At 46.4% G+C, this 25,129-nt stretch overlaps 1 protein-coding gene across 1 annotated transcript in view; it reads left to right on the top strand.

The window, feature by feature from the left end:
* LOC121435717 (sodium/glucose cotransporter 1-like) overlaps window positions 1-21,070 on the top strand; it is a 35,814-nt gene extending 14,744 nt beyond the window's left edge. Inside the window, exons 8-14 of the mRNA XM_041635182.1 lie at window positions 2,507-2,642; window positions 4,805-4,912; window positions 6,267-6,417; window positions 12,056-12,224; window positions 15,217-15,432; window positions 17,781-17,883; window positions 20,745-21,070. Coding sequence (XP_041491116.1) covers window positions 2,507-2,642; window positions 4,805-4,912; window positions 6,267-6,417; window positions 12,056-12,224; window positions 15,217-15,432; window positions 17,781-17,883; window positions 20,745-21,070 — 1,209 coding nt within the window. The remainder of the gene's footprint in view (window positions 1-2,506; window positions 2,643-4,804; window positions 4,913-6,266; window positions 6,418-12,055; window positions 12,225-15,216; window positions 15,433-17,780; window positions 17,884-20,744) is intronic.
* Window positions 21,071-25,129: the final 4,059 nt, after the last annotated feature.

Raw genomic sequence — 25,129 nt, 5'->3', positions numbered from 1 at the left:
TGACAGGGGTGGGAAGTATGTTTATCTGTGGTTATGAGAATGAGTAGCCCCTCCCAGGGATGAGCACTTTTATTGGTTGTCCAATGCAGAGTAGTAAGCCTTGAAAGCATAATATACCAACAATAACAATAGACTCGGTGACCAAGCAGTGGTGGTGGATGCCTTTAATCCCAGCATGTGGGAGGCAGAGACAGGCAGATCTCTGAGAGTTTAAGGCCAGCCTGATCTACAGAGCAGATCCAGAACAGGCTTCAAAGCTAAGCAGAGAAACTCTGTCTTGAGAAAATAACAACAGAAAGAAAGAAAGAAAGAAAGAAAGAAAGAAAAAAAGGAAAAATATAAGATTGCTTATTAAAAGCACAGGAGTAGAACCCATAACTGCCTAAACTGTGAAGGAAATTGTTTGAGAAAAAACCAAAATTGTGGTACTCCTAGTACCACTACTGGAAGTCAGGATTTTAGTGGTACTAGGCAAATATTCTGAGTTATACCCGAGCTCTAATTAATTTTGTTTTGTTTTGTTTTGTTTTTTTGAGATAGGTTTTCTCTATATATCCCTTACTGCCTGGAACTCACTCTGTAGAACAGGTTGGCCTCGAACTCAGAGATCCACCTGCCTCTGCTTCCTGGGTGCTGGGTTAAAGTGAGCATCACCACTGCCCAGCACTCTAATAAAATGTTTTCATTTTTTTAAAACTGAAAGCCAGGTAGATCTCGGAGTTCAAGGTCAGCCTGGTCTACAGAGTGAGTTGCTGCACAGAAAAATCATGTCTCTATAAAACAAAAACAAACAAAAATTTTAATGAAAAAAAAGTAGCAGTTTGGCTCACCAACATTTTAAAGTGCTCTTCCTTCGGTTACAGTTGACAATACACTGATGTGCTTGGGACTCTGTGTGGATGGATTTCGTGTGGTCACCCTCCTCACAGGGGTCACATTTCTGCCCCTGTGCTGTCATTCCACAGGAGACCAGATATTCTGTGTCCAGTTTTGTTTAGAATTCACCGCGATTCCTTGATCTGAAGATTCCTCTTATCCAGCAATGATAAAAGCTCTCGGTTCTTTTTCTTTTGCACACCACCCTCCTCCCTTCTGTAAACTCTAGAAGATGCACCACAGTTTCAGTTATGGCTTCCGTATCACGATCTCTTTTACACCATCTCGATTTGGTTTCCCACGGGAAACCAGCTGTTCTGTGGTCAGGACTTGCAGCCTGTGTTCCCTCCATATGCTCAGCATTGGCACCTCCCCTCCCAGAAGCCAGAAGCAGCTGCTGTAGACCTCTCAAGAGTCACATGTCATATGTCACATGGGACACTCACAATTCCACTCTTCCCCAATTATTAAACTAATGAACTTTGAAGATAAAGAAAGTGTAATGAAAACAACAAACACCAACAAAAATCCTATTTGCTAACCCCTTTACTGCTAAACCACATTGTCACACTGATTCATGCTTGAGGATTTTTTTTTTTTAGACTCTGTAACACAGTATATATACTATTTTGGATCCTGTGCCTTTAAGCCACCATGGGTATATTTTCCCACTATTTAAATTATTTTAAAGATTTATTTATTTATTATGTATACAGTGTTTTGTCTGCATGTCTGTCTGCAGACCAGAAGAGGGCACCAGATCTCATTACAGATGGTTGTGAGCCACCACGTGATTGCTGGGAATTGAACTCCGGTCCTCTGGAAGAGCAACCAGTGTTTTCAACCTCTGAGCCATCTCATGAGCCCTGAATATTCTTTAAAAGCATAACATTATTACATTATTTGGATGCCTCAATTGCTCTACCCCGCTCTCTTTCTTGCCCTTCTCTTCTAAGTGATTCTCCACCCTTTGGCCTGACGTCATGATGCCTCTTGTGGCTCCAGAACATGAAATGGGTTCCAAAACAACAGGAGAGTCTAGGATTTTATGTTTTCTTGAATCAGTGTTTTACTCTGTAACCTTGGCTGGTCCAGGACACTCTACATAGACCAGTTTGCCCTCAAACTCAGAGATTCATTTTCCTCTGCCTACTGAGTTCTGAGATTAAGAGGATGTACCATTACACCCAACCAGAAAGTCTACATCTTAAAAGAATGTAAAAGTTTATTTTAATTTTGATAATGAAGCAAGCTCATCCTTCACAAACACTTGGTCGTTTCCACGGCCTTACTTTCCTTCTGATCAGTTATAAGGGTCTATTCCTTCTGTGTGGTGGGATAGCCTGTGAGCCTCCATCGCCATGGCAGGTATGTAATGCTAGCAGCGAGGCCAAAACCATGCATGATAATTCCATCCCATCTATTAACTGTGCACGGCACAATATGTGCTCACTTTCCTGTGTCTCTCTCTAGCCATGGATGGTCCAAAGACGTATGGATGCAGAGTGGCCATCTCAGCAAAACCACCAGAGAACACATCCTGCCGTCACTTTAGACAGTGTCTTACCTGTGCTGAGGCAGCCTGGCCCTCATACAGCCCTGACGCCACCCACTTGTCTTCCCCTGGCAGGTTTCTGTCCAGAGGTTCCTGGCAGGAAAGAGCAGGCTTGATATGAAAGGTGGCTGCCTCTTGTGTGGGTACCTGAAGCTGCTGCCCATGTTCCTCATGGTAATGCCAGGAATGGTCAGCCGCATCTTGTTCCCAGGTAAATTCTTGATCCTGACATGCTCTCCTAGAGATCCGGAGGATATCTGAAGTATTGGGTCCCCCATAGTACACTAGTTACTGGAATTGCCTCAAGTGTCTCTTTAGAATGGATTTGAGGAGAAAGGCCTGAGATGTACAACAATACAGAAACCCCAAGGCGATAAGAAAGGGAAGAACAGATCACAGCATTCCCCCTAAGACAGCCATGCTCCTCTGTAGCACAAATTTTGGTTGGTCTTAATAATAAAAACTCAGAGTCAGATATAGGGGTTAGTGCTGAAGATCAGAGAAGCAGAGAGATCAGCCACTAGAGAGTTCTTTTACCTCTACCCATGCTCAGACCAAAGGGGCGATCTTGTCCTCAGACTGCATCTCCAGACTCCATCTGTCTCCACCAAACGTCAGCCTGCAATGAGCTCCTGTCTCCTCCTGCCTTGCATCCCTCTCTTTGTCCAGCCATATGCCTCCTGAGTGCTGGGATTAAAGGAGTGCCCCACCACTTCCTGGCTCTAGTGGCTTAGCTCTGTACTTTGATCTTCAGGCAAGCTTTATCTGTGAAAACGTGAACAGAATATCACTGCATTCCTCCCCGCCAGAGGTCCAGCCACAGCTTTGGGGCCCAGTCTTCAGAAGCTCGGAGGATTTGCTATCACTTTACTGACCTTATGCTGTGTGGATCAGAGGCTGTGCCACGATCTCTTTGATGTGGTTTCTCACAGCCCTAGACTGCACGTTCACAGCGCTCGCTGAACTCCTGAGACAATTTGAAAGAGGCGGATGTAGAGAGAAAGACTTGGAGAAAAGCCCTCATTCTTTCTACTGAAAGTATTAACAAATCTCCCGCTTCCCCTAACGAGTGATCAGAATTCCATAATGTATTTCACCCCTGTATCGACTGAGTTTGGCTAGCTATCTCTTAGGCAAAGGGTCTGCTTATTCGTTAGGTAAGGAAACATTTATGAGTCTGGTAGGTATAGCCACAAGAATAGTGTCCTGGTTAAGTTTCTATTGCTGTGATTAACCACCACGACTAAAAGCAACTTGAAGGAGGGAAGGGTTTATATATCTTATGCTTTCAGAAAACTGTCTATCACTGAAGGACATCAGGGCAGGGACCCAGGACAGGAATGTAGAGGAAGGATCTGAAGCAGAGGCCATGGAGGGCTGCTGCTTATTGACTTGCTCCTCGTGGCTTTCTCAGCCTGCTTTCTTATCCAACCTAGTACCCCCTGCCCCCATCCCAGGGATGGCACCACCCATAGTGGGCTAAGTCTTCCCCCATCAGCCATTAATTAAGAAAATGTTGGGGAGGGTTGAAGAGGGAGGGGAGAGGCAGGGAGGAGAAAAGAGAAAAGTGTAAAGCTCAATTTAAAAAAAAAACAGTAAAAATAATGTCTTAGATGGCCTATGGGCCAATCTGATGGGGACATTTTCTTAATTGAGGCTCTCTCTTCCCAGATGACACTAACTTGTATTAAGTTCACAAAACCTAGCAGCCCAGGTGGAGTGGGTGGCCTTTATGACTGTATACTGCTAAGTACTTTGGACAAGGCCAAAGGAATGGAGAACAATTTTTAGTGCTACATAACACGAGCAGTGGCCACCTCTCCCTCTCCCCCACCCTTCAGTCTGCCCCAAGACAGGCTTCTCTTTCTGTGCCCGTTTTCCCAAGATTTAATACACATTTCTTTTTTCTTTTTCTTTTCTTTCTTTCTTTCTTTTATTTTTTTGAGACAGGGTTTCTCTGTGACTTTTGGAGCCTGTCCTGGAACTAGCTCTTGTAGACCAGGCTGGCCTCGAACTCACGGAGATCCGCCTGCCTCTGCCTCCTGAGTACTGGGATTAAAGGCGTGCGCCATCACCACCCAGCAGACCAAAGATTTCTTTAACACTTTATTGGATTCTTTAACTGCCTTGCAGAGGTCCCGTGACTTGCCCTTGGGTTGGTAGGAGAATCAAGTCGTTTGACTTCTAGGATCCTGAGTCCCAGCTTTTTGTTACAATGCAGAAAGATGATGAATTGGATAAATTTCCAATAGACTAGGAATCCAACATTTGCCTTGACACACGTAGCTCTTAATCTGCTTCCCTTCCGCCAGGCACAAGTTTGAGCACTCTAGAACCACGATGCTGATGTGTGACCGTTCCTTCTCACTGCAGATCAAGTGGCCTGCGCCGTCCCTTCAGAGTGTCAGAAGTACTGTGGCGGACGGAGCAGCTGTAGTGCCCTGGCTTATCCAGTGCTGGTGATAGGCGTGATGCCTTCTGGTAAGGAGTGGTCCTTTCCACCAAGAGCCACACGCTCCCATTGGAGTGACAGGTAGGAGTGAGGCTGGCTTCTTCCCAGCTTGCCCGTCATTCTGCATGCAAAGGCCATCTGTGTGTTGGGAGTGCTTGGCGCTGGAGCAAGCTTTGTTCTCTCAGGTAGGAGCATAGGCTTTGCCCTCTCTTCCCCTCCCACGCTGGACGTGTGCATCACCGTGGAGGCACCACCCGCACACACTGATTGTGTTATTTATGCCACCTGCTCGTTATTCAGAAAGCCAGTTCCATACAGGGTAAGGTGCCTTTGTAGGCCCTAGAGTCCAAAACCAGCAAGAGCAGCACTGTCCTTAAAGTGCTTATCACACAGTGGGGTTAGTTAAAAAGCCAGGAAGTTACCTAGCAGTCAGGTAATGTTCGCTATTAGAGGGCAGTGAGCCTTTGCATTTACCTTGCCTTCTTTTCCAGATTCCAGTAAAATGACCAATTAAATATATATATGTATACATATATAATATGTAATATATATTAAAGAAAAGAGCACATCTGCCTTGGCTCTGGAGAGCAGCATTTCCATAAGCTTCCATACAGACTGAGGCAATTACTGAGAATGCTACAGTCTAGGAGGGGAGCTGTCTGACTCTGAGTCTTGGGAAATGCCCTGGGCTAGAGCAACTGGGAGCAGTGATTGAAGGAGAGAAAATTCTAGATCCCGGTCTGTGTCTTCCAGCCCTGAGGCCTACTGAAGTCAGCTGGGATACTGCCGTGGGGGGCTTCCAGGTGAGGCCCTGGTTATCTTCCGATATCTTTAGACACTGTGCTGTCTCCCGATAGCACAAAGACGTTTTCAAAGGGAGCCATCCCGCTCACCAGGCAGTCACCCCGGCAGTGGTACCAAGTTGTTATGTTTCTACAGTGTTGGGCGAATGCCTCCTCTCTTTGGGCCATTCGTGAACTCATCTGCTTACGTTGTCTGTCCCTCACCAACCTCATGGTAAGTACTGTATGCCCACTTCACTGATGAAGAGTCTGATTTCTTGTACAGCAAGGACTTCTCCAAGCTGGGGCACAAGCAGTGGCATCCATCAGACAGGGCTGTAGTAGGATGATACAGGCTGACACAGACCAGCACTCCAAGAGAGAGCGGCTCCCGCTATTCTGTAAGCACTCAGCAGGAAATGACAGTCCCATCACAAACCAAGGATAGATGTCGCATGATGTTGTAGATGGAATCACACCGGGTAAAAGCTGCACGCTTTGTAGGTATTTGAAAACGTTCCTTTAGGAGGTCAAGGCCTTCTCTGGCCTGGCCAGAGAGCTGGCAGTCCAGGAAGTGTTTTTTTTTTTTTCTCTCTTCTAGGCCTAAAAGGCTTTATGCTGTCCACATTGTGTGCCTCCATCATGTCCTCCCTGAGCTCCGTCTTCAACAGTTCCAGTGCCCTCTTCACCCTGAACATTTACACGTGGATCCGGCCCCTGGCCACTGAGAAGGAGCTCATGATAGCCGGAAGGTGCAGTGTGCCTGTCCCATTAGTCAGTGATGCCAAAGACTGTCTGAAAAACAGGCTCAATGCTGGACCTAGAATCATCCTTTTTGGCTGGGGGGTTATTTCTATGCAGCTTTGCAATGATAATGTAATTGATTATCACAAAGAATACTGTTTTTACGTATAAAAAGGGAAAGTAATACTCATAATGATAATAAAAATGAGCAAAGTCTAATGTACCTCTCCTAAATATTCCCTCAAGGGATATTTATATAAACTGACCCATGATCTCACTTAATCCTCATGAAACCCATTCAAGGCAACTTTCACTTTTCTTTCTTTTTAATGGAAAAAAGTTTTGCATTCACTATATTCTAATCACACTCTCCTCCTCCAACTCCTCCCAGATCCTCCTCGTCTCCCTACCACCCTTTCTCTCTTCAAAAAACACACAAACCCAACCCAATCAAACCAAAACCAAAAAAAAAAAAACCCACCAAGAAACACAAACATACAAAAACCAAACAAATAAAAAAGACACAAAAAGGAAACAAACATATACAGGCAAAAAAAAAATAAGACAAAAAAATGCCCAAACAAAGCAAAATGAAACAAGAAGTCTAAAAAGCACAGCTGAGTCCCTTTTGTGTTGACCGTCTGCTGCTGGGCCTGGGCTTACTCTAAATATAGTGAATAGACCCGGGGAGACTCCATTGGAGAAACCCGATGTTCCTTTGTAAGCAGGTGTCAGATGTAGATAGCTTCTCGGTTAGGGATGGAAACCAGTGTCTACCTTGGCCTCTTCGTGCTGGAACCCCATCTGGATTGAACCGTGTAGACCCTGTGTGTATTGCTACAGTCTCTGTGAGCTTGTATGTTCATCTGTGCTGTTGTGTCTGGAGGACACTGTTTCCTTGGAGGCCATCCTCTCTGGCTCTTACACTCTCTCTGCCTCCTCTTCCACATACATCCCTGAGCCTGAGGGCAGGGCTTGATGAAGGTATCCCATCCAAGACTGAGTGCTCCAAACTCTCCCGCTCTCTCCATTTGTCCAGCTGCGGGTCTTGGTGAGTTAAAGTCTGTTTCTCACCTTCATTTCTATCAGGTTCAGGTGTCTGGTCTCACATTTCGGTCCTCGATGGTTTTGGAGTTGAACTTTGGGCAGGGCGATAAATATGGATCTCTTTGTATCTAGCATCTAGTTTGACGAGAGCCATTTATTGGAGATGTTGTCTTTCCTACATTGTGTATTTTTGGCTTTGTCAAAAATCAGGTGTTTTTGCACGCGTGTGTGTGAATAGTGCGCTCACGTGTTTGCTCACATGTATGTGAGGCTGATGCAGTTAGTCCTCAGTCTCTCTTACCATGCACACTGAAGCACGAACTAGCAGGAAATGCAGAGCTCACCCCTTTTGCTAGCCTGGCTAGTCAGTTTGATCCAGGAATTTCCCATTTCCTCCTCCTCCACACTGGGATTACAGGTGTGTTGCTAAGCCCATGTAGTTTTTTATGTGGGTTCTGGGAATCTAGACTCCAGCCTCCACACTCGTGTGGCATGTTCTTTACTCGTGGAACCCTCTTTCCAGCCCAAGATTTCAGTTTTATGTTGCTAGATAAAATATGAGAAAATGAGAGGAGACTATGCGAAGCTCAAGTGTTCTAAGGTTCTAGCTAGAGATATTAGAGATACATAAAAGTAAAATTTGGGCCAGAGTATATCAATAATGCATTTAGTTCTAAATTAAGCAATAAGAGAGTAGTTCAAGAATGTATAGACAGGGCTGGAGAGATGGCTCAGAGGTTAAGAGCATTGCCTGCTCTTCCAAAGGTCCTGAGTTCAATTCCCAGCAACCACATGGTGGCTAACAACCATCTGTAATGAGGTCTGGTGCCCTCTTCTGGCCAGCAGGCATACACACAGACAGAATATTATATACATAATAAATAAATAAATACTTTAAAAAAATAAAAATTTTAAAAAAAGAATGTATAGACAAAAAAAGAAAAGAAGAAAAGGAAGCTGGGTAGTGGTGGCACACACTTTTAATCCCAGCACTTGGGAGGCAGAGGCGGGTGGATCTCTATGAGTTCAAGGACAGCCTGGTCTACAGAGCAAGTTCCAGGACAGGCTCCATAAGCTACACAGAGAAGCCCTGTGATGGAGGAAGGTCATTGGCTAATAAAGGAACTGCCCTGGCCCATTTTATTGGTTAGAGGATAGGTGGGAGGAGTAAACAGAACAAAATGCTGGGAGGAAGAGGAAGTGAGGTCAGAGACGCGACAGCTCTCTTCTCAGGAGCAGACGCCTGAGAGAGACGCCATGCCCTGCTCCCAGCATGAAGCTCCGACCCAGGATGGACATAGGCTAGAATCTCCCCGGTAAGCGTACCTTGGGGTACTACACACAGATGATTAGAAACGGGCTAAATTAATATGTGAGAATTAGCCTAGAAGAGAATGGGCCAAGCAGTGTTTAAAAGAATACAGTTTATGTGTTGTTATTTCGGGGCATAAGCTAGCCGGGCAGGCGGCTGGGGTGTTGGGGACGCAGCCCCGCCGTCGCTCCTATTACTTCATATGGCGCCCAACGTGGGGCTCGAACCCATGACCCTGAGATTAAGAGTCTCATGCTCTACCGACTGAGCTAGCCGGGCAGGCGGCTGGGGTGTTGGGGACGCAGCCCCGCTGTCGCTCCTATTACTTCAGCCCTGTCTCAAAAAACAAAATCAGAAAACCCAAAAAACAAAAGAAGGTTTAGCAAGTTAATAGAAGGAAAATAGAGACCAATACATTATTTGAGAAGTTCAAATTAAACCAGAAAAGATGGGAAGAAGACAACAGGTGGTTAAGTTAAAAAATTGGTGGGGGTGGCACTTAGAAGACCAGATTTATAAAAGATATTTTATGAACTGTACGGAGACTAAACACTTGAGTTAAATGGTTAAGATTTTATGAATGTATTTATTTATTTAAACCAATTGCATGTTCCTTGAGGTGATTTCCTTTTCAATATAAGACAAATGGCTTAGTAATTAAAAACCTCCCAGCACTTACCTGGAGCAACAATGAGATAATATTTTAAAAAGACCCCTATTGGGTTGGTGAATTGGCAGCCCTAGACCTTCATGAGCCAGACCCTCAGGAAACCAAGAACAAGTTTCACAACATTAAATGTTGCAACTTGGCCTGCCGGATTCCTTTAGAATGTGGGGGAAGACATGTTGGATAGGAACCGTGAAGTATTCTCTTCAGAGAGGAGAAGAGCTGATCCAAACCAGAGTCTGGAGGGGAATGCAGACTCAGGTTCCAAGTAGCACACCTGCTCAGTTGTGACTGACCAGCCTATGACCTGACTGGGGGTGACAGGCATTTCTGAGAGCTTAGGAAGGAATGCTAAGAGATGTGAGACTGGAACCAGCAAGCAGGATTCTACTCTCAGTGGAATACTGAGAATTTAGTCTGGTGCCCCCGGTGGTGGTTTTCAAGAGGAAAGAGAGACCACAACTGTGCTGTGATCTAGTCCCTCGTGAACACTGTGAACACTTCTGTGGAAAGAATACCTGTGACTGAACTTTGTGGCTCAGCTCCAAATGCACAAGGCTGGACATAAAACATAGGAAACATGAAAAAGCAAGGCAATGCGATTCCTCCGAAGAATCACTAGGCATCTGGTGAGCACGGAGCAGATGAAATTCCAAACTAAGAATTCAAAAGAATCATTATAATTATGTTCAAAGAGCTCTTAAATGAGTTTCAGGAAAACACAAATAGCTGAATGAAATATAGAAGTCAATCCTCCCCACATTATAGTGCAGTTAAAACACTAAATATATAGGACCACAATCCCAGGGATGGCACCACCCACCATGGGCTGTGCCCTTCCCCATTGATCATTCATTCAGAAAATGCCCTACAGTTGGCTCTCATTGAAGCATTTCCTCAACTGAGGCTCCTTCCCCTCTGGTGACTCTTGTTTTTGTCAAGTTGACAAACAAAATTAGTCAGTACAATGTGTTCTATAGATTGACTACCTATGACATCTTAAAGGGTCTTGGGGGAGGATCTGGTGTGGTCTTGGTTATATAGACAGTGCAAAGGTCACCAGACTATTGATGAACCTCTGTTGTCATTTGTAAAGTACCTGTGATATCTCCCATAGAGATGCATTCTATTGACTGAGAAACAGTGCTCAAGATAAGGGTCTCGGGAGAATGGCTGAGATAAACAAGAGTCTGGGGAATCCAGATGTGGCTATACACCTCTTCCTTTGAAGAGACAACCCTGTGTGTTTAATATTTCTGGTTTTCCTAGTGCATACCTGTGAATACACGGATCTAGCGCCCTCTGCAGATTGAGTTAAAAATCTCAACAAGGGGCTGGAGAGATGGTTCAGAGGTTAACAGCACTGACTGCTCTTCCAGAGGTCCTGAGTTCAATTTCCAGCAACCTCATGGTGGCTCACAGCCATCTGTAATGAGATCTAGTGCCCTCTTCTGGCCTGCAAGCATACAGACAGACAGAACACTATGTAGATAATAAATAAATAAATCTTTTTTTTTTTAAAAATCTTAACAAGACCTATCTCTTTATTGCCTCAAAAATGTATTGTACCACCGAAATACATACTATGCTATGTGAAAGACTCGAAAAAGGCATTGGAAGCAATTGGAACTAGGGATTAAGCAGGTATTACTATTCAAACAAAATAGACTTGACACCGAAATTAATCCAAGAGGATGAAGAAAGTCATTTCATAATGATCAGGAGATGAATCCTGCTGAGCTCAACTTTATAAACAAACACCCCTGAGGTAAAGAAGCAGGTTAGTACCAACTTAATGGTGTAGGTGACCCCAATAGTCCAGTCTCTCTACAGACAGTTCAATCCAACAAATAATAGACTGAGACATCTGATTTAAATGACATCATATATCAAATAGATCTACTAGACATTTATAGTACTTTTCTTCCAAACACTGGAGAATAGAAATTCTCAGCTGGCCATGAAACTTTCTGGGGTGATATTTTCTTTGTGATCTAACAAATAAAGCTTGCCCAAAGTTCAAAGTGTGGAGCTAAGCTACTAGTTAGCCATAGAGGACGGGCAGTGGTGGCACACACCTTTGATCCCAGCACTCAGGAGGCAGAGACAGAAGAATCTTTGTGAAGTCAAGGACACCCTGGGTTACTTGAGATTGATCCAGTGTAAAAAGAGAGAAAGAACCAGGTAGTGATGGTTCACACCTTTAATCCAAGTACTTGGGAGTCCCATGCCTTTAATCCCAGTACTAGGAAGGTGGAGAGAGGAAGGGATATGGCTAGGCAGAGAGAGGAATATAGGTGAGACAGGAGCTCAGTGCACTCAGTCTGAAGATTCCTAGAGACACAATCACCCATTTGGTCTCAGGATTTGGTAGAGGTAAGAGGTAGTGATTGGCTACTCTGTTTCTCTGATCTTTCAACTTTTATCCCTATATCTGACTCTGGGTTTTTATTATTAAGACCAATTGGAATTCACACTACAACTTTCCTTAAAATAGACCATAATTGCAACAATAGTAGTAATAATTATCTATATAAGCAACTAAGGAAAAGCTACTGGTTAGGATTTGCAGGATAAAAAATATCTTCAACTCATCACTGGGTGTTGGTTTAATTCACAGGTTTTTTGTTATAATCTTGCTCTCCATCACCATTGTCTGGATCCCCACTATAGAAATGGTCTCCAGTGAGGCACTGTTTGAGTACATGCAGGTTCTCAAGAGCTGCCTGACACCGAGTGTGGCTGCTGTCTTTCTGCTCGCTGTATTTTGCAAGAGAGTCAACGAGCAGGTGGGTACTCACGTGGAACGGTGTGAGGGGCTGTCTTCTAAGATAAGAGCTGCCTCAGGGAGGTCTCTTAAGTATCAAGAGTTCACCTGAGGACATCATTTGGTTAAAGGGAAGGGTTTTTTATAGATATGAGAGCAGAGGCATCTAGAAGAGTCCAGAACAGAGAGAGAGAAAGAAGTAGATTGAACGTTGCAGGAGAGAGAGGGAGAGAGAGAGAGAGAGAGAGAGAGAGAGAGAGATGCAAGAATAGCAGGGTTTAAAGAGAATGAGTAGCTAGGGAAGGAAGCCCACAGGAGCTGGAGGGAGTTTAGGGTGGAGGAGGAGGTGAGAAGGGCTAAGATGCTAACATGGACTCTGAGATGTGTGACAGATCCTTGTGACACTGAGGGAGTCTGGAGGCCAGCATGAGCTTCGATACCCAGTCACAAAGTCTACCCAGGTCACAAAGACTTAACTTAGTAGCAACAGTGTCAGAGGAGTATCTTGGTCCCCAGAGTTGCTTCACTTTGCTCTCCTTGGAAAGGGATGGGCAGGAAGGGGAAGCAGTTATGGAAGTCTGCCTCTTTCTGATGACAAGGGTCTTGGGATATGGGGACATCCCTGGAGCTCTCCTGCTGTCCCTGGCTCAAGGATGCAGGTGTATCGTACTTTCCAATTCCTCTATTAACCTCAAGCACTTTTCCAGCCCCCTCTCCTACCCAGCGTTATGGTATAGTCACCTGCTTTCTGCACGTCTCCTTCCGGAAGTGACTGCTGTGGGCTGCCTGGCCTGAGGCTGAGGCTTTTCTCTATGATGCTTCCTACACTCAGATCCTGTTTTACACCACCCAGCTTGAGAGAGTCTCTAGATACAACTCTCCCACCCTTATCTAGTCCGGTTATAAAGTAGTCAGTCTAATGGGGGGGGGGAGAGGACACCGAATGAGCAGATAAATCTTTGTGGTAGTAACACAGAATATTTAAAAGAATGTGAGGTAGGGTAGGGTGGGGTGAGGTGAGAGAGACAGCTTCACTTGTTAAGAGCATTTTCATGGTTCTCCGTCCGTCGTAGGCGCCACAGTAGAGAGAAGGAGCAGAGGGTTTCAGCCTTCTTAGAAAAGACTGACACCCAGCTAGCTCACTCTGTTACTTTATTCAAACACATAGAAGATGAATAGGGAAAAGTTGGTGGGAAACGCTCCAACTAACAAAGTCATCTTGTTCTTGCTGCCCTTGAGAGTTGACAGCCTGCACATATCTCAGCTCATTTTGATTACAGCCCTAAGCAAAAGTAAGAATTCCTTGTTTGCCAGGAGTGTCTTTGGATCAAGGTCAGTACAGTTGCAAACTCCAGCTCTCACAAGAGCCAAGTGCAGACTCCAGAGAAACAACATCTCTTCAAGGTCTAAATAGTCTCAAAACAATCTCCCAACCTCTACTGATCAACCCAAACATAGCAAAGACTTTGCTGAAACATTTCTCTCAAAGCCAGTTGCAGAGGCCTTACTATACACTTCCCTTAAAGCCAGGCATTAAGGTTTTACTTTACACTACACATTTGCTAATTTTATGTCGACTTGACAGGAGCAGTCATCAGGGAGGAGGGAGCCTCAATTAAGAAAATGTCTCCCTAAGATCAGGATATATGCAAGCTTGTAGGGCATTTTCTTAATTAGTGATTGATGGAAGAAGGCCCAGCCCATTGTGGGTGGTGCCATCCCAAGGCTGGTGGTCCTGGGTTCTCTAAGAAAGCAGGCTGAGCAAGCCAGGGGAAGCACTCCTCCATGGTCTCTGCATCAGCTCCTGCCTCCAGGTTCCTGCCTTGCTTGAGTTCCTGTCCTGACTTTCTTCAATGATGGGCCACAATGTGGAAGTGTAAGCCAAACAAACCCTTTCCTCAACTTGCTTTTGGTCATGGTGTTTCATCATAGCAACAGTAACCATGAGTAAGACAGGCACATACACATAATTAAAAGTAATAAAAATAAATATTTAAAAAATGAGGGCTGGAGAGATGGCTTAGCAGTTAAAAGCTCTGGCTGCTTTTCTGGAGGTCCTGAATTTAATTCCCAGCAATCACATGGTGGCTCACAGCCATCTAACATGGGATCTTGCGCCCTCTTCTGGCATGCATGGATATATGCATAAAATACATAAGTAAATAATCTGAAATATTTTTAAAAGAATATAAAAAAGTCAAGGAAGCTGTAAGGGGGACAGTGAGTGTGAGACAAACAAGGACACAGCTCAGCAGGAAACCCCTGCTAAGGACGTGGCCCGGAATCAAGGCCAGAAATACCAATGTGTGGGGAGAATTCTCAGCAGAAAGAAAGGGCAAGTGCCAGAATTCAAGTCAGAAGCAAAGTAGGCAGCTTGCGGATGCAGAAGCAGGCTGAGAAGGAAGGAGCCAAGTGACCAAGTGGGGAGTAGTGGTGCTAGGTGAGGTCAGCCATGATACAGGGATGAGGCTTGATCCTGATGGCAGGGGCTGAGATGTCGCTGGAGGGTCCCGGTAGAGGCTTGGCGTTCTCTAGTAGAAGAATCTGCAGAGCCTGTGGACAGTTAGGAACAAGATGCACCCCCCCCCCGCGCCCCAAAAAAGGGAAGATGGGGGTGAGGGTCATGGTAAGGGACTGGTTTCTGGACAGATTTTGGAAGCAGAGGCCAACAGTATTGGCTGTGAGATAATGGCAGAGCAACATGGAAGGGGAAGAGCTCGAGGCAGCTCCGGGGTTTGACTCGAGCGAGACTCGAGCATCTTGGAGCTGGGCTGTCACTTAGGGAAACAGGGAAGATGAAAATGTTTCCAAAGTTTCCTAAGTTCCCTGTTTAACTAAAAGACAGTGCCAGGGTCTGGCATCCCCGCCCTTGCTAAGACCCTCTGCTGTATGGTATCAGTGCCCTCTTTTCAACCAAAGCAACCCTAGAATGCAGCTCATCAGCAAGGGGAGGAAGATGCCACTCTGTCTTATCTCCCTCTGCCCCTGTAACTCTTGTCTGGATTCTTCGGCAGGGTGCCTTCTGGGGGCTGGTTTTGGGAACTGCCATCGGAGCCTTTCGACTGCTAGCTGAGTTTTTCTATGGACCCTCGCCCTGTGAGGGAGGCCGCGCGTGCCCCACACTCATCTGTGGCCTCCATTACCTCTATTTCGGCTTCTTCCTCTTCCTGGTCACTCTCCTTACCACACTGGCCGTCTCCTTAGCCACCAAACCAATTTCGGATGTGCACGTAAGTGTCGCTGTTAGGATGCTCTGGGAAGAGTTCCGGGGATGAATGGTAAATCACAAATGAGGGAGGAATGCCTGGATTCATGAAAACGGGAGGACACTGGGTGGGGTAGATCAGAAATAGGCAAAATACCACAAAAAGGATCCTGCCTTAAAACCTGAGAGGCTGGGGTCGAGTGCTTGCTTGACGTCCCCAGCACCACCAACAGGATAATAAGCAACAATTGATCATTATACACCTCTTAGTTTGAGAGTTAGGCTTCAAGCCCTTTCCTACTCCCCCAGCAGGCAAGTGCCAGCCATCTGTTTAATCTATTTATTAGAGAGCTTGGGATCAGAGAAGTTAAATAACTTGTCTAAGAAAATGAAACTACTGAGTGTCCTTATTAGGTTCCAAAGCTGGAACGGGCTCCACTTTGTCGTCCACTTTGTTTGACACCCTAGCACAACAAGGAATTGGTGTTGGCCAGAGTGGGGGTCCCAGGCACCTACCTGACATTCAGGAGGGAGCTGCACAGATGGGGATGGGGATGCCTTGCTTGCAGCTTTACTTAGTCTGAACAAAAGGGTGAACGCTATTATAAAAAATCGAGCTAGAGATGATGGAGGTGGAGGTATTGCAAGTTAGGGTAGCTGGGTGGGTAGCAAATTCCAAGGCAGGTTACTTAGCAAAAACCTATTTAAAAACAAAACTAAACCAACCCAAGCCCCCCCAAAAAAACAAAAAACCCAAGCTGAGCCTCTCTGGAAGCCTCAGGTGTCCCCAGTCTCCCCCACTTCTCCATTATACACATTCTCTCTTCTTCCACACACAGCCCACTCGGAAGAGGGACAGCCCATGTGGAAGGCCAGGATGCTTGCATCCCTGCATCATCAGTGAACCAGCAAGGTGCCGCGGGTGGCCATTTGCTATCCCCAGGCTCTTCCTCCTCATCTTGTTGGCATTCTTTTCTGTCCTCATGTCCATTCCTCAGTTGTCAGCTTAGTATGTTCTGAGCGTCTCTCCTGTCTGCCCCACAGGCTTGGTGAACTCTGTTGAACTCTCTAGTGGGGAGGGACCTGAGAGGGTCAGTGATGAAGAGCCCTGCCTTGGCCTGAACCCTCCCAACACAGAACCTCTGATCACATAACCTGGAGAGATGGCACTCTGCCTTCAACTCAGACGAGCTCAGGAGCCCAAAGATACGGCACAGGATTGAGCACAAGCCCCTCCCCACACCCAGAGCCTCCTTCACAAGAGGCTGCAGGGTTGCTGGGGAAGTGAAATGTGCACATAGAGTGTCATCAGGTCACCGTGCCAAATATGTGGTGCTGGGGCTTTGTGCATGCTAACCAGGTGGTCTTAACAATGAGCAATGCCTCCAGCCCACCAAAAATATTCTTCAAAGAAATGGTTAGGAAAGGAAAGGGAGTGCTCCTTGGGCGTGGGAAGATACTATATTGAACTTGAGCAGGTAAGCTCTTTCTTGGGGCCAGGCAGGGGGATCCAGCTCTCCTAGCTTGTGTTACTGCCCTCTCAGGGAGAGTGTCCAAAGGAGGGCTTCTGAGATGTCAGCAGCTCCTATCTTTCATGACGCCCTGTTCAGTGAGATATCAGCACTCTTCCGCACTGCTGGAAGAGGTGGACCAGAAGCGGTGGGTAGGGGTTGGAGAGATGGCTCAGTGGTTAAAAGCGCTTGTCTCCTCTTCCAGAGGACCCAGGTTCAGTTCCCACCACCTACATGGCAGCTGTCTATAACTCCAGTTCCAGGGGATCTGACACCCTCACACGTACATACATGCTGGCAAAACATCAATGCACATAAAACAAGCAGATATCAATGCACATCAAATAAAAATTAATTAGTGTCAGATGGTGGTGGCACACACCTTTAATCCCAACACTTGGGAGGCAAAGGCAGGTGGATCTCTGTAAGTTCAAGGCCAGCCTGGTCTACAGAGCAAGTTCCAGGACAGCTAAAGCTACACAGAGAAACCCTGTCTCGAAAAAAAAAAGTGGTGGGTTGCTTCTTCTATCCTCCAGGTGTGAGAAATGCATGTTCCTGGCTCTCCTCCCAACAGGGAGAGCCCTGAACTCATTGTCTCCAACTTTGGATTAGGCTGAAGAACACTGACAGGTTGTGCTACAGCGCTAACTAAGATCATGCAATTACATACGACTTGAATCAAAGCATAAACCGAGGCTTCCCTACTCCCGTCATGTCCCCTCTGACCTAACTTCCACCTTCTGGCCAGCATCTCCCTCTTCAGCCTCCTGGGTCATGGCTCCTGCCTGTAGATTGTGGTGATAGATGATTGCAGGCCAAGGTCCCATGGTGACACCCTCCCGTCCTGCTCTCTCCACATCAGCTCCATGGTCTCTGCTGGAGTTTACGCAACAGCCAACAGAGGAGGGTGACTTTAGGAAAGGAGATGAGATGGAAGGTCTTCCCCAGTTCCACATTCCAGCAAGGTAGGGAAGACCATCCACCCTGTGAGAAGCCATCCTGGGTGGATCCTGAAGCCGGGTCAGCTCCCCCAGAACCTTCTAACCCACCAAGATCACTCACAGCTGTGGGAAGCTGTCCTGGGCAGACCCTGAAGCCGGATCAGCTCCCCCAGCACCTCCTAACCCACCAAGATCACCAACAGTTGTGGGAATCCGTCCTGGGTGGATCCTGAAGCCGGATCAGTTGCCCCAAGCACTCCCTACCCCATTCTTAGCCTTAGAAATATTCCTTTGGACAGAAGCGCTCTCTTTCTTCCCCCTAAAATGCTTCCTGGGCTTGTTCGCCCAAGGAGTTTATGAGGCCAGGTAGATCCTAGAGGGGAGGGAAAAGAAGAAAGAAATTAGGCCAAAGTAAGGGGAAAGCCAGGTGATGAGGAGGCACAGGCAAGGGGGCAGGAACCCAAGAATGTCTGGCCTTCTAGAAACATGGGTGATGAGCGAAGGTGAAGTCTCAGGAACCAGCCCTTGGGTTCTGCTCCACAGACAGAGCAAATGGGCACGCGGTGCTCAAGGGGAAGCAGAGTGTGAAGAAGAAGGGCAATAGTACAGGATTCCAAACCAGAGGCTCCTGAGAAGGGCAAGAAGAGAGGGAGGGAGGGAGGGAGGGAGGGAGGGAGGGAGGGAGGGAGGGAGAGAGGGAGAGAGGGAGAGAAGGGGGGGCTGAGAGTGAGATTTTCATCAAATAGCATCAGAAAAAGAGCCTGCAGGTCCACAGGATCCAGGAGTGAGTCTGATGGTTTGAGCTTCTCAAAGCCACTGCCACAGATAGGGATGAAGATGTGGAGGTTAGGCTTGAGTCTGGGACAGAGAGTAGCTCCAGGCTATGAGGTTGTGGGAGTAAAGAAAATAGAGAGTAGGTCAGGCTGGGAGGAGGTAGAGCTCCCGGTCGCCTGCTCATTCCTGCTGGGGAGGTTCAGAGTCCTGAGAGGCTTGGCGCGTCCTCCATTGCAAGACGGGTACCCGGTAGGGCTGGCCTGCGGACTTCTATGGGATGGCAGTCAGTTGTGCTGGGCACAACGCCCCATGTTTCAAGATCCTCCCCGTTCCTGCTGCTGGTGGCTTTCCTTTTCCTAAGGGGCTGGAACTGGCCTTGGTGCCAGAGTCCATCAGAATACACTTATCTGGGGCAGGTGTGCTTATCAACGGTCAGCTCCAACTATCGAGTTGTTACAACCCAGAGCCACCCAGAAAGAGAGAACCTCAACTCAGGAATTTCCTAGATCAGACTGGCCTGTGTGCATGTCTCTGGGGGCAGTTTTTGGATTATTGATTGACATGGGAAGACCAAGGTCACTGTTGGGCAGCATCACCCCTGGGCCGGTGGTCCTGGGTTGGGTTCCGTGACTGAATGTGAGGCTAGGAGCACACAAGTAAGCAGCATCCCTCTATGGTTCCTGATTGATGCTCCTGCCTTGAACCGCCACCCTGACTCCCCTCAATAACGGACTGTAACTTATAAGCGGAAGCAAATCCTTTCCTCCCCCAAGTTTCTTTGGTCAGTATTTTATCATAGCAACAGAAGCAAGCTGGAATAAGTCCCATCTTAGAGTTGGCGAGACAGGGCGCTTAGCAGTCAGGGAACCAACCAGTCAGTGAGAGAGCCAGGATGCACGCTGCCTCAAAATGTGTGCTCTCGCTCTCAGCCCGAGACAGTCGGGGGCTCACCATACAGCCTCACTGTTAGGTGCCTTGGGCTGAGGTTGAATTTCTAGTTGACTTTCCCGCATGTCTCCAGTGCCTCTCCCTGCAGCCCGTGCGCTCCTGGGCACTGTGTGATAAAGCAATACCATGAGCATTTAAGAGCAGAAGCCACAGCATGGCTGCTGATCAGGACTCTCAGCCACAGTATGAGATAACCATGTCACTGACTGGTCCTCCCTGGCTACAGGTGTCTTTCACCTTGTAATGGAGACCACTCTATCTCTGACTGACAGTTCCACTGTCCCTGAGCTTCTCCAGCCCCAGCTGTAGAGACAGGAGGCAGGAGACATGGGTGACTCAGAGGCTGTTCAGTGATGAGACCTCGGATGTCACAGCACAGCAGCTGGGATCCAGCTCTGACTGAAATGGAGCTGTCCTATCCCCAGGCGTAACTGGAAGGTCACATTCTAGGCAGTGCCTGGGTTCAGAATAGTGGGATAGAGCTTAACACAGTACTGATCGTGGCCAGCACAGGCTCCAAGGGGCCAGCCTGCACCATCAGTGCAGACAGACACTGGGGTAATGTGCAGCTCCAGTTGGGAGTCCTAGAGAAAGGAATGGCAGCCTTCTGAAGTTACTAGGCTCCCCTTCAGGACGGCCATAAGATGCTCCTCCAGGGCCCAGGTAGCTGCAGATGCTCTGCCGGCCAAGCCGAGGACTGGAGCTTCCTGGAGAAGACACGCCCCAGATGTCATCGAAGAGAATGATGTCCGCTTCCAGGAATCACAGGGTTTCCTGTGTCCTCCAAAACATAATGACATCACAGGAGGGTGTACCCAGAGGCGCAGCTACCAACTGCCCTAGACCGGCAGTAATGGAGAATGACATTGTAACGGCGTACTGACATATATAATATAGTGAGTTACATTTCTGTAACACGCAGGCTCCCTAATCAAGACCATGTGGGCACAACTCTGAGCTTTCCACCTCCTCAAGGCCTCCTAAGCCCCTTTTCACCCTCTATTTTAGCTGTTTTCTCTGAGAACTGTCCTTGGGTTAGGTGACAATGGACTTTCATATAAGATGGCCAAAGAACTTCATTCTGCTGAGGTGGGCCTCCCCATCAAGTCCTACCTTCTGAATTAGAGCCTGCTTGTCCCCTTGACCTTCTCCCTTTCTTCTAGGCATGTTTGGGGAGACCAATACCTGCTTCTGGAAGTTCTGGGACTTGTTCTGTGGTCTTGACGCACAGGCAAAAACCAAGATAGGCCCTGAGAATACCACCGAGGAGAAGAGAAAGGCAACCTGGGAGCAGATGGGGTCCAGTGACACATCCGTCAGCTTGGAGATTCTGGCCAGGAGAATGGCCACTAGAAAGAGCGAGGAACACCAAGAGAAGATGAAAGACTGGAGTGACATACCAGAGAGCCCCTTCTGGAAGAGAGTCGTGGATGCCAGCGGGATCCTGTTGTTTGCGCTACTGATGTTTGTTCACGTCTACTATGCTTGATGACTTCGGAGCTGCTGCATTTCCCAGACGGCATCATCATGAAGGGATAAAAGGTCTCCTTTAGAGACCCGATAGTCTGGGGCCAAGGACCACACCAGTGGAAACAAGCTCTCGGTGTAGCCATCAAGCACGAACAGCTGCGGGGCAGGTGTGGACAAGAGACAAACTATGCCACTGGAAACATCTGCTCCTCTCGGAGGCGAGTCATACTCTAAACGACTGCACTGCATAAGCACTGGATTTCCTTTAAATTTAATGTTTGATTCTTATCTCTGATGGTTTTGAGTTTTCACACACACACACACTTTGCTTATATCAAAATGTCGGCACCTCTTCCCTGTCCCCACTCCGTATTGCTTTGCTTTCTGCTTATCCTGAAGGCACAGTCCTGCTGAAATGGCAGCAATGGTGCAAGTCCAGCCCCACCCTTGCTGCGGGCTTTTGCTCACAGGGGTTTTGGGTCAGTGCTGATGACCACTCAGGCAGGCCAGCTGCTTCCTTCAGTGGGTCAAGGGCTGTTCTAAGAGACCTGGCCTCATACCAATTACCTTCAGTCAGCTTCTGCTTCACTGATTCCAAAGGACAGAGAGAGGGCATGCCCCTTCCCTAGGAGCTCTCTCTAGTCATGCCACAAATCTGACAGTAGAAGAGGGGCCTATGGGTGAGATTATTTTTAGCCAATAGTTTTAGCTCATCCAAACATTCCTGGGCTATATGTCACTACAGGAATTTCCTAAACCTTCAAAGAGTCTAGAATGTTTGGGTGGAAGTGTTGTAATAAGAGCAGCAGGGCTGTGTCCCCAGCACCCGGCCGCCCACATGGCTAGCTTTACCAGAAAAAATTACACGGAAACTGTATTCTTTTAAACACTGCCTGGCCCATTAGTTCCAGTTTCTTATTGGCTAGCTCTTACATATCGATCTAACCCATTTCTAATAATCTGTGTAGCTCCACGAGCTGGCTTACCAGAAAAGATCTTAACCTGCATCTGTCTGGAGTGGGAGAATCATGGCAACTCCCTGATCCAGCTTCTTTCTCCCAGCATTCTGTTCTGTTTTCTCCGCCCACCTAAGGGTTGGCCTATCAAATGGATCTAGGCAGTTTCTTTATTAATAAGAAATCACTCCCACATCATTTCCCCTTTTTCTGTTTAAACAAAAAAGAAAGGCTTTAACTTTAACATAGTAAAATTACATATAACAAAACAGTTATCAAGCAAGAATTACAGTTACAATATTTATATCTATTTTATCTTGTATCATAACAATGGAAAACTATAACTATCTATCTATTCTTCAACTCCATCAAAGACTCCAGAAGAATACAATATTACCTAAGCAAACAAAAAGTAAGCAACTTTTAAAACTCTAGAAATGACAAAGACATCTTGCTGCCTGTACAGTCACCCAAAGTTCCTCTGTATCATTGGGGCATCCATCTTCGGCCCTACAGGCCCATAGTTTTCAGCAGACATTTCCACAAAGCAGGAAATTTCAAAGGCAGTCACTATCTGCTTGTCCTGAAGAATGTCTTGCAGACTCTTTCATGAATCAGGAACCCCGAAAGATCATCTCACCTTTAGGCAAGTTCAGCAGTCCTCTCTCTGTGGGTTCTTTGTGTCCAGTTTATGCAACAGTCCAGGCAAGAGCAGTTTCTTGCCCAAATGGCTATCAAACTCCATAAGGATCCTCTTCGATGCCCATCTTCTTCTTGAAGTAGATTGGTGCTGCGAGGAGCAAACATGTCTCATTGTCATGAAAAACCCTAAGTTATTAAAACGTTTAATGCCATATTCTGCAGTCTTTGAAAGATATGAAGAATGTCTATCTAACTGAAATGTATCTCTAAATATCTAGAAAATCTAACTAACATGACTACAAGCTTGACTATTACTGATGATTATCCATTAACCTATATTTCTTAATTATACATTACATTTTTTAATGAACTACACAATCACAATATCTTAATCAATAGCAGAAATATGCATATACATATAACAAAATTGACCTTAAAATCCATACCAATGCAAATTATTCATACCTATATCATATCCCCCTTTAAATGTAAAAGAACATTTATAAACAAAATTTTGGGAACATGGGCGCAGTTTTTTCTCTCCAAACTGCTTCCTGCTGAATGGGGGCGCTGTTAATCAGATCATTTAGGGTGTAACCTGTGTGCCAGGTTTATCTCAGCTGGCAGTTGAGTGAAGTAATTTTTTTGAGGGTGCTCACAGCAACTTTTCGGGAGATCGTGGTCTATCATACCGTGTCGGGATAGAATCAATCCACAGGGTCTGGTCCTCTGTGAAAACAAAAGAAGACTCTCTCCAAAGCATCATATCCTTAGACCCAAATTTTGAAATCGTAATACCCTTATATCCATTCTGGTTTGGCTTGGCAGCCCATGTAATGAAATGTCTCTCTGTACTTAGCTCCTTCACAGTCAAAAATTTTAAAGAAAACACAATGTACATAATCCAGACTCTCTGTGAATTTTCCATTTTTACGTGGCTTATTTTTCTTTATTTCTTTTAATCTCTTAACTATCTGTATTCTGTCTCTTTAAAGACTTTACCTTTTCTTTTTTAAACCATTAACTTTATTCTCTATATTCTTTTTCTTCTCTCTCTCAAGCCTACGTACATTCATCCAACAGTGTCTGAATCTGTTTCATTGTGAATCTGTAATTTTTTTTTTTAACTATCCAGGAGCACTTTGTTTTGCAGTTTTAAATCGTTAAGCACTTAAGAATCTAAGCTGTGACATTCCTAGGTCAAAAACAGGTACTGCCAGCTTGCCCCACCCAGTCCAACATGGCGGAGCCGCTCGTGCCTCTGAGCCTCAGCAGGCAATGACTTTCTTTAAGGCACACAGCGAGTCTAGTTGCTATCAAACAAATCACAGCACTTTACTCCAAATGCTCCATTCAAAAGCTCTGTCTCCCGCAGGAGCCAGACAGAGATCGCAATGGCGGCACAGCCCAGAAAGCCGGCATTTTAAAACAGCCAGTTTTTTCCTGCTGCTGAGTCAGGAAAATTTCAAAATGGAGGACGTACCATTTTGTGCTAGCTCTGGGGCCGCCAGGTAGGAGCAGCACTCAGCACTTTAATTCTGAGACTGAGCGTGCAGCACAGAAATTCTTTTCATCCAAGTTACAGCCAAATCTGACACGCAGAGCACCGCACAGTCTGAAACACGTCTCTGTATGTCGGCAGGAATCCGCCATGCTCTTCCGCCTGCCTAAGCCTGATTCTGCAGTCTGCCCAGGTGCAGGCGGGGAGCCCTGAGCCATCAGCACTGTCTCAGAGCACTCTCCTTCAATCCCAAGCGGGTACACAAACATCCAGTCCCATAAAATCCATTGAAATGCTTTAAAGCCAGAGTTCACGCTGGCAGCACAGCCCCAGGAAGCCGTGCTTTAAAATGACACAGCGTTTTTTCTGCTGTTGTTGCCGAATCAGGTAATCTCTCTACAGCACGCCACCAACAAACAGCAAAACTCTGCGTTAAACTCTGTTTTTTCTCTGTTTAAAATTAAGCTCTCTCAGGTTTTTAAGTGGATTTAGCCCATTACGTCTGGGTGCCACTCTGTTGTAATAGGAGCGGCGGGGCTGCGTCCCCAGCACCCAGCCGCCCACATGGCTAGCTTATGCCCCAAAATAATTACACGGAAACTGTATTCTTTTAAACACTGCCTGGCCCATTAGTTCCAGTTTCTTATTGGCTAGCTCTTACACATCGATCTAACCCATTTCTAATAATCTGTGTAGCTCCATGAGCTGGCTTACCAGAAAAGATCTTAACCTGCGTCTGTCTGGAGTGGGAGAATCATGGCGACTCCCTGATCCAGCTTCTTTCTCCCAGCATTCTGTTCTGTTTTCTCCACCCACCTAAGGGTTGGCCTATCAAATGGATCTAGGCAGTTTCTTTATTAATAAGAAATCACTCCCACATCATGGAAGTTCCATCCCAAGCTCCCTCCCCTGGAAGTTGCCTCAGTCCAGACTCCAACTCCAAGGCAGCCCACCAAAAAACGATCCCTCTCCAGAGAAT

The sequence above is a fragment of the Microtus oregoni genome, unplaced genomic scaffold (assembly GCF_018167655.1).
Source record: "Microtus oregoni isolate MIOR12 unplaced genomic scaffold, Mior012 000046F_ref0000063, whole genome shotgun sequence".
Classification (NCBI taxonomy): domain Eukaryota; kingdom Metazoa; phylum Chordata; class Mammalia; order Rodentia; family Cricetidae; genus Microtus; species Microtus oregoni.
This window is presented reverse-complemented; position numbering and strand designations above follow the sequence as displayed.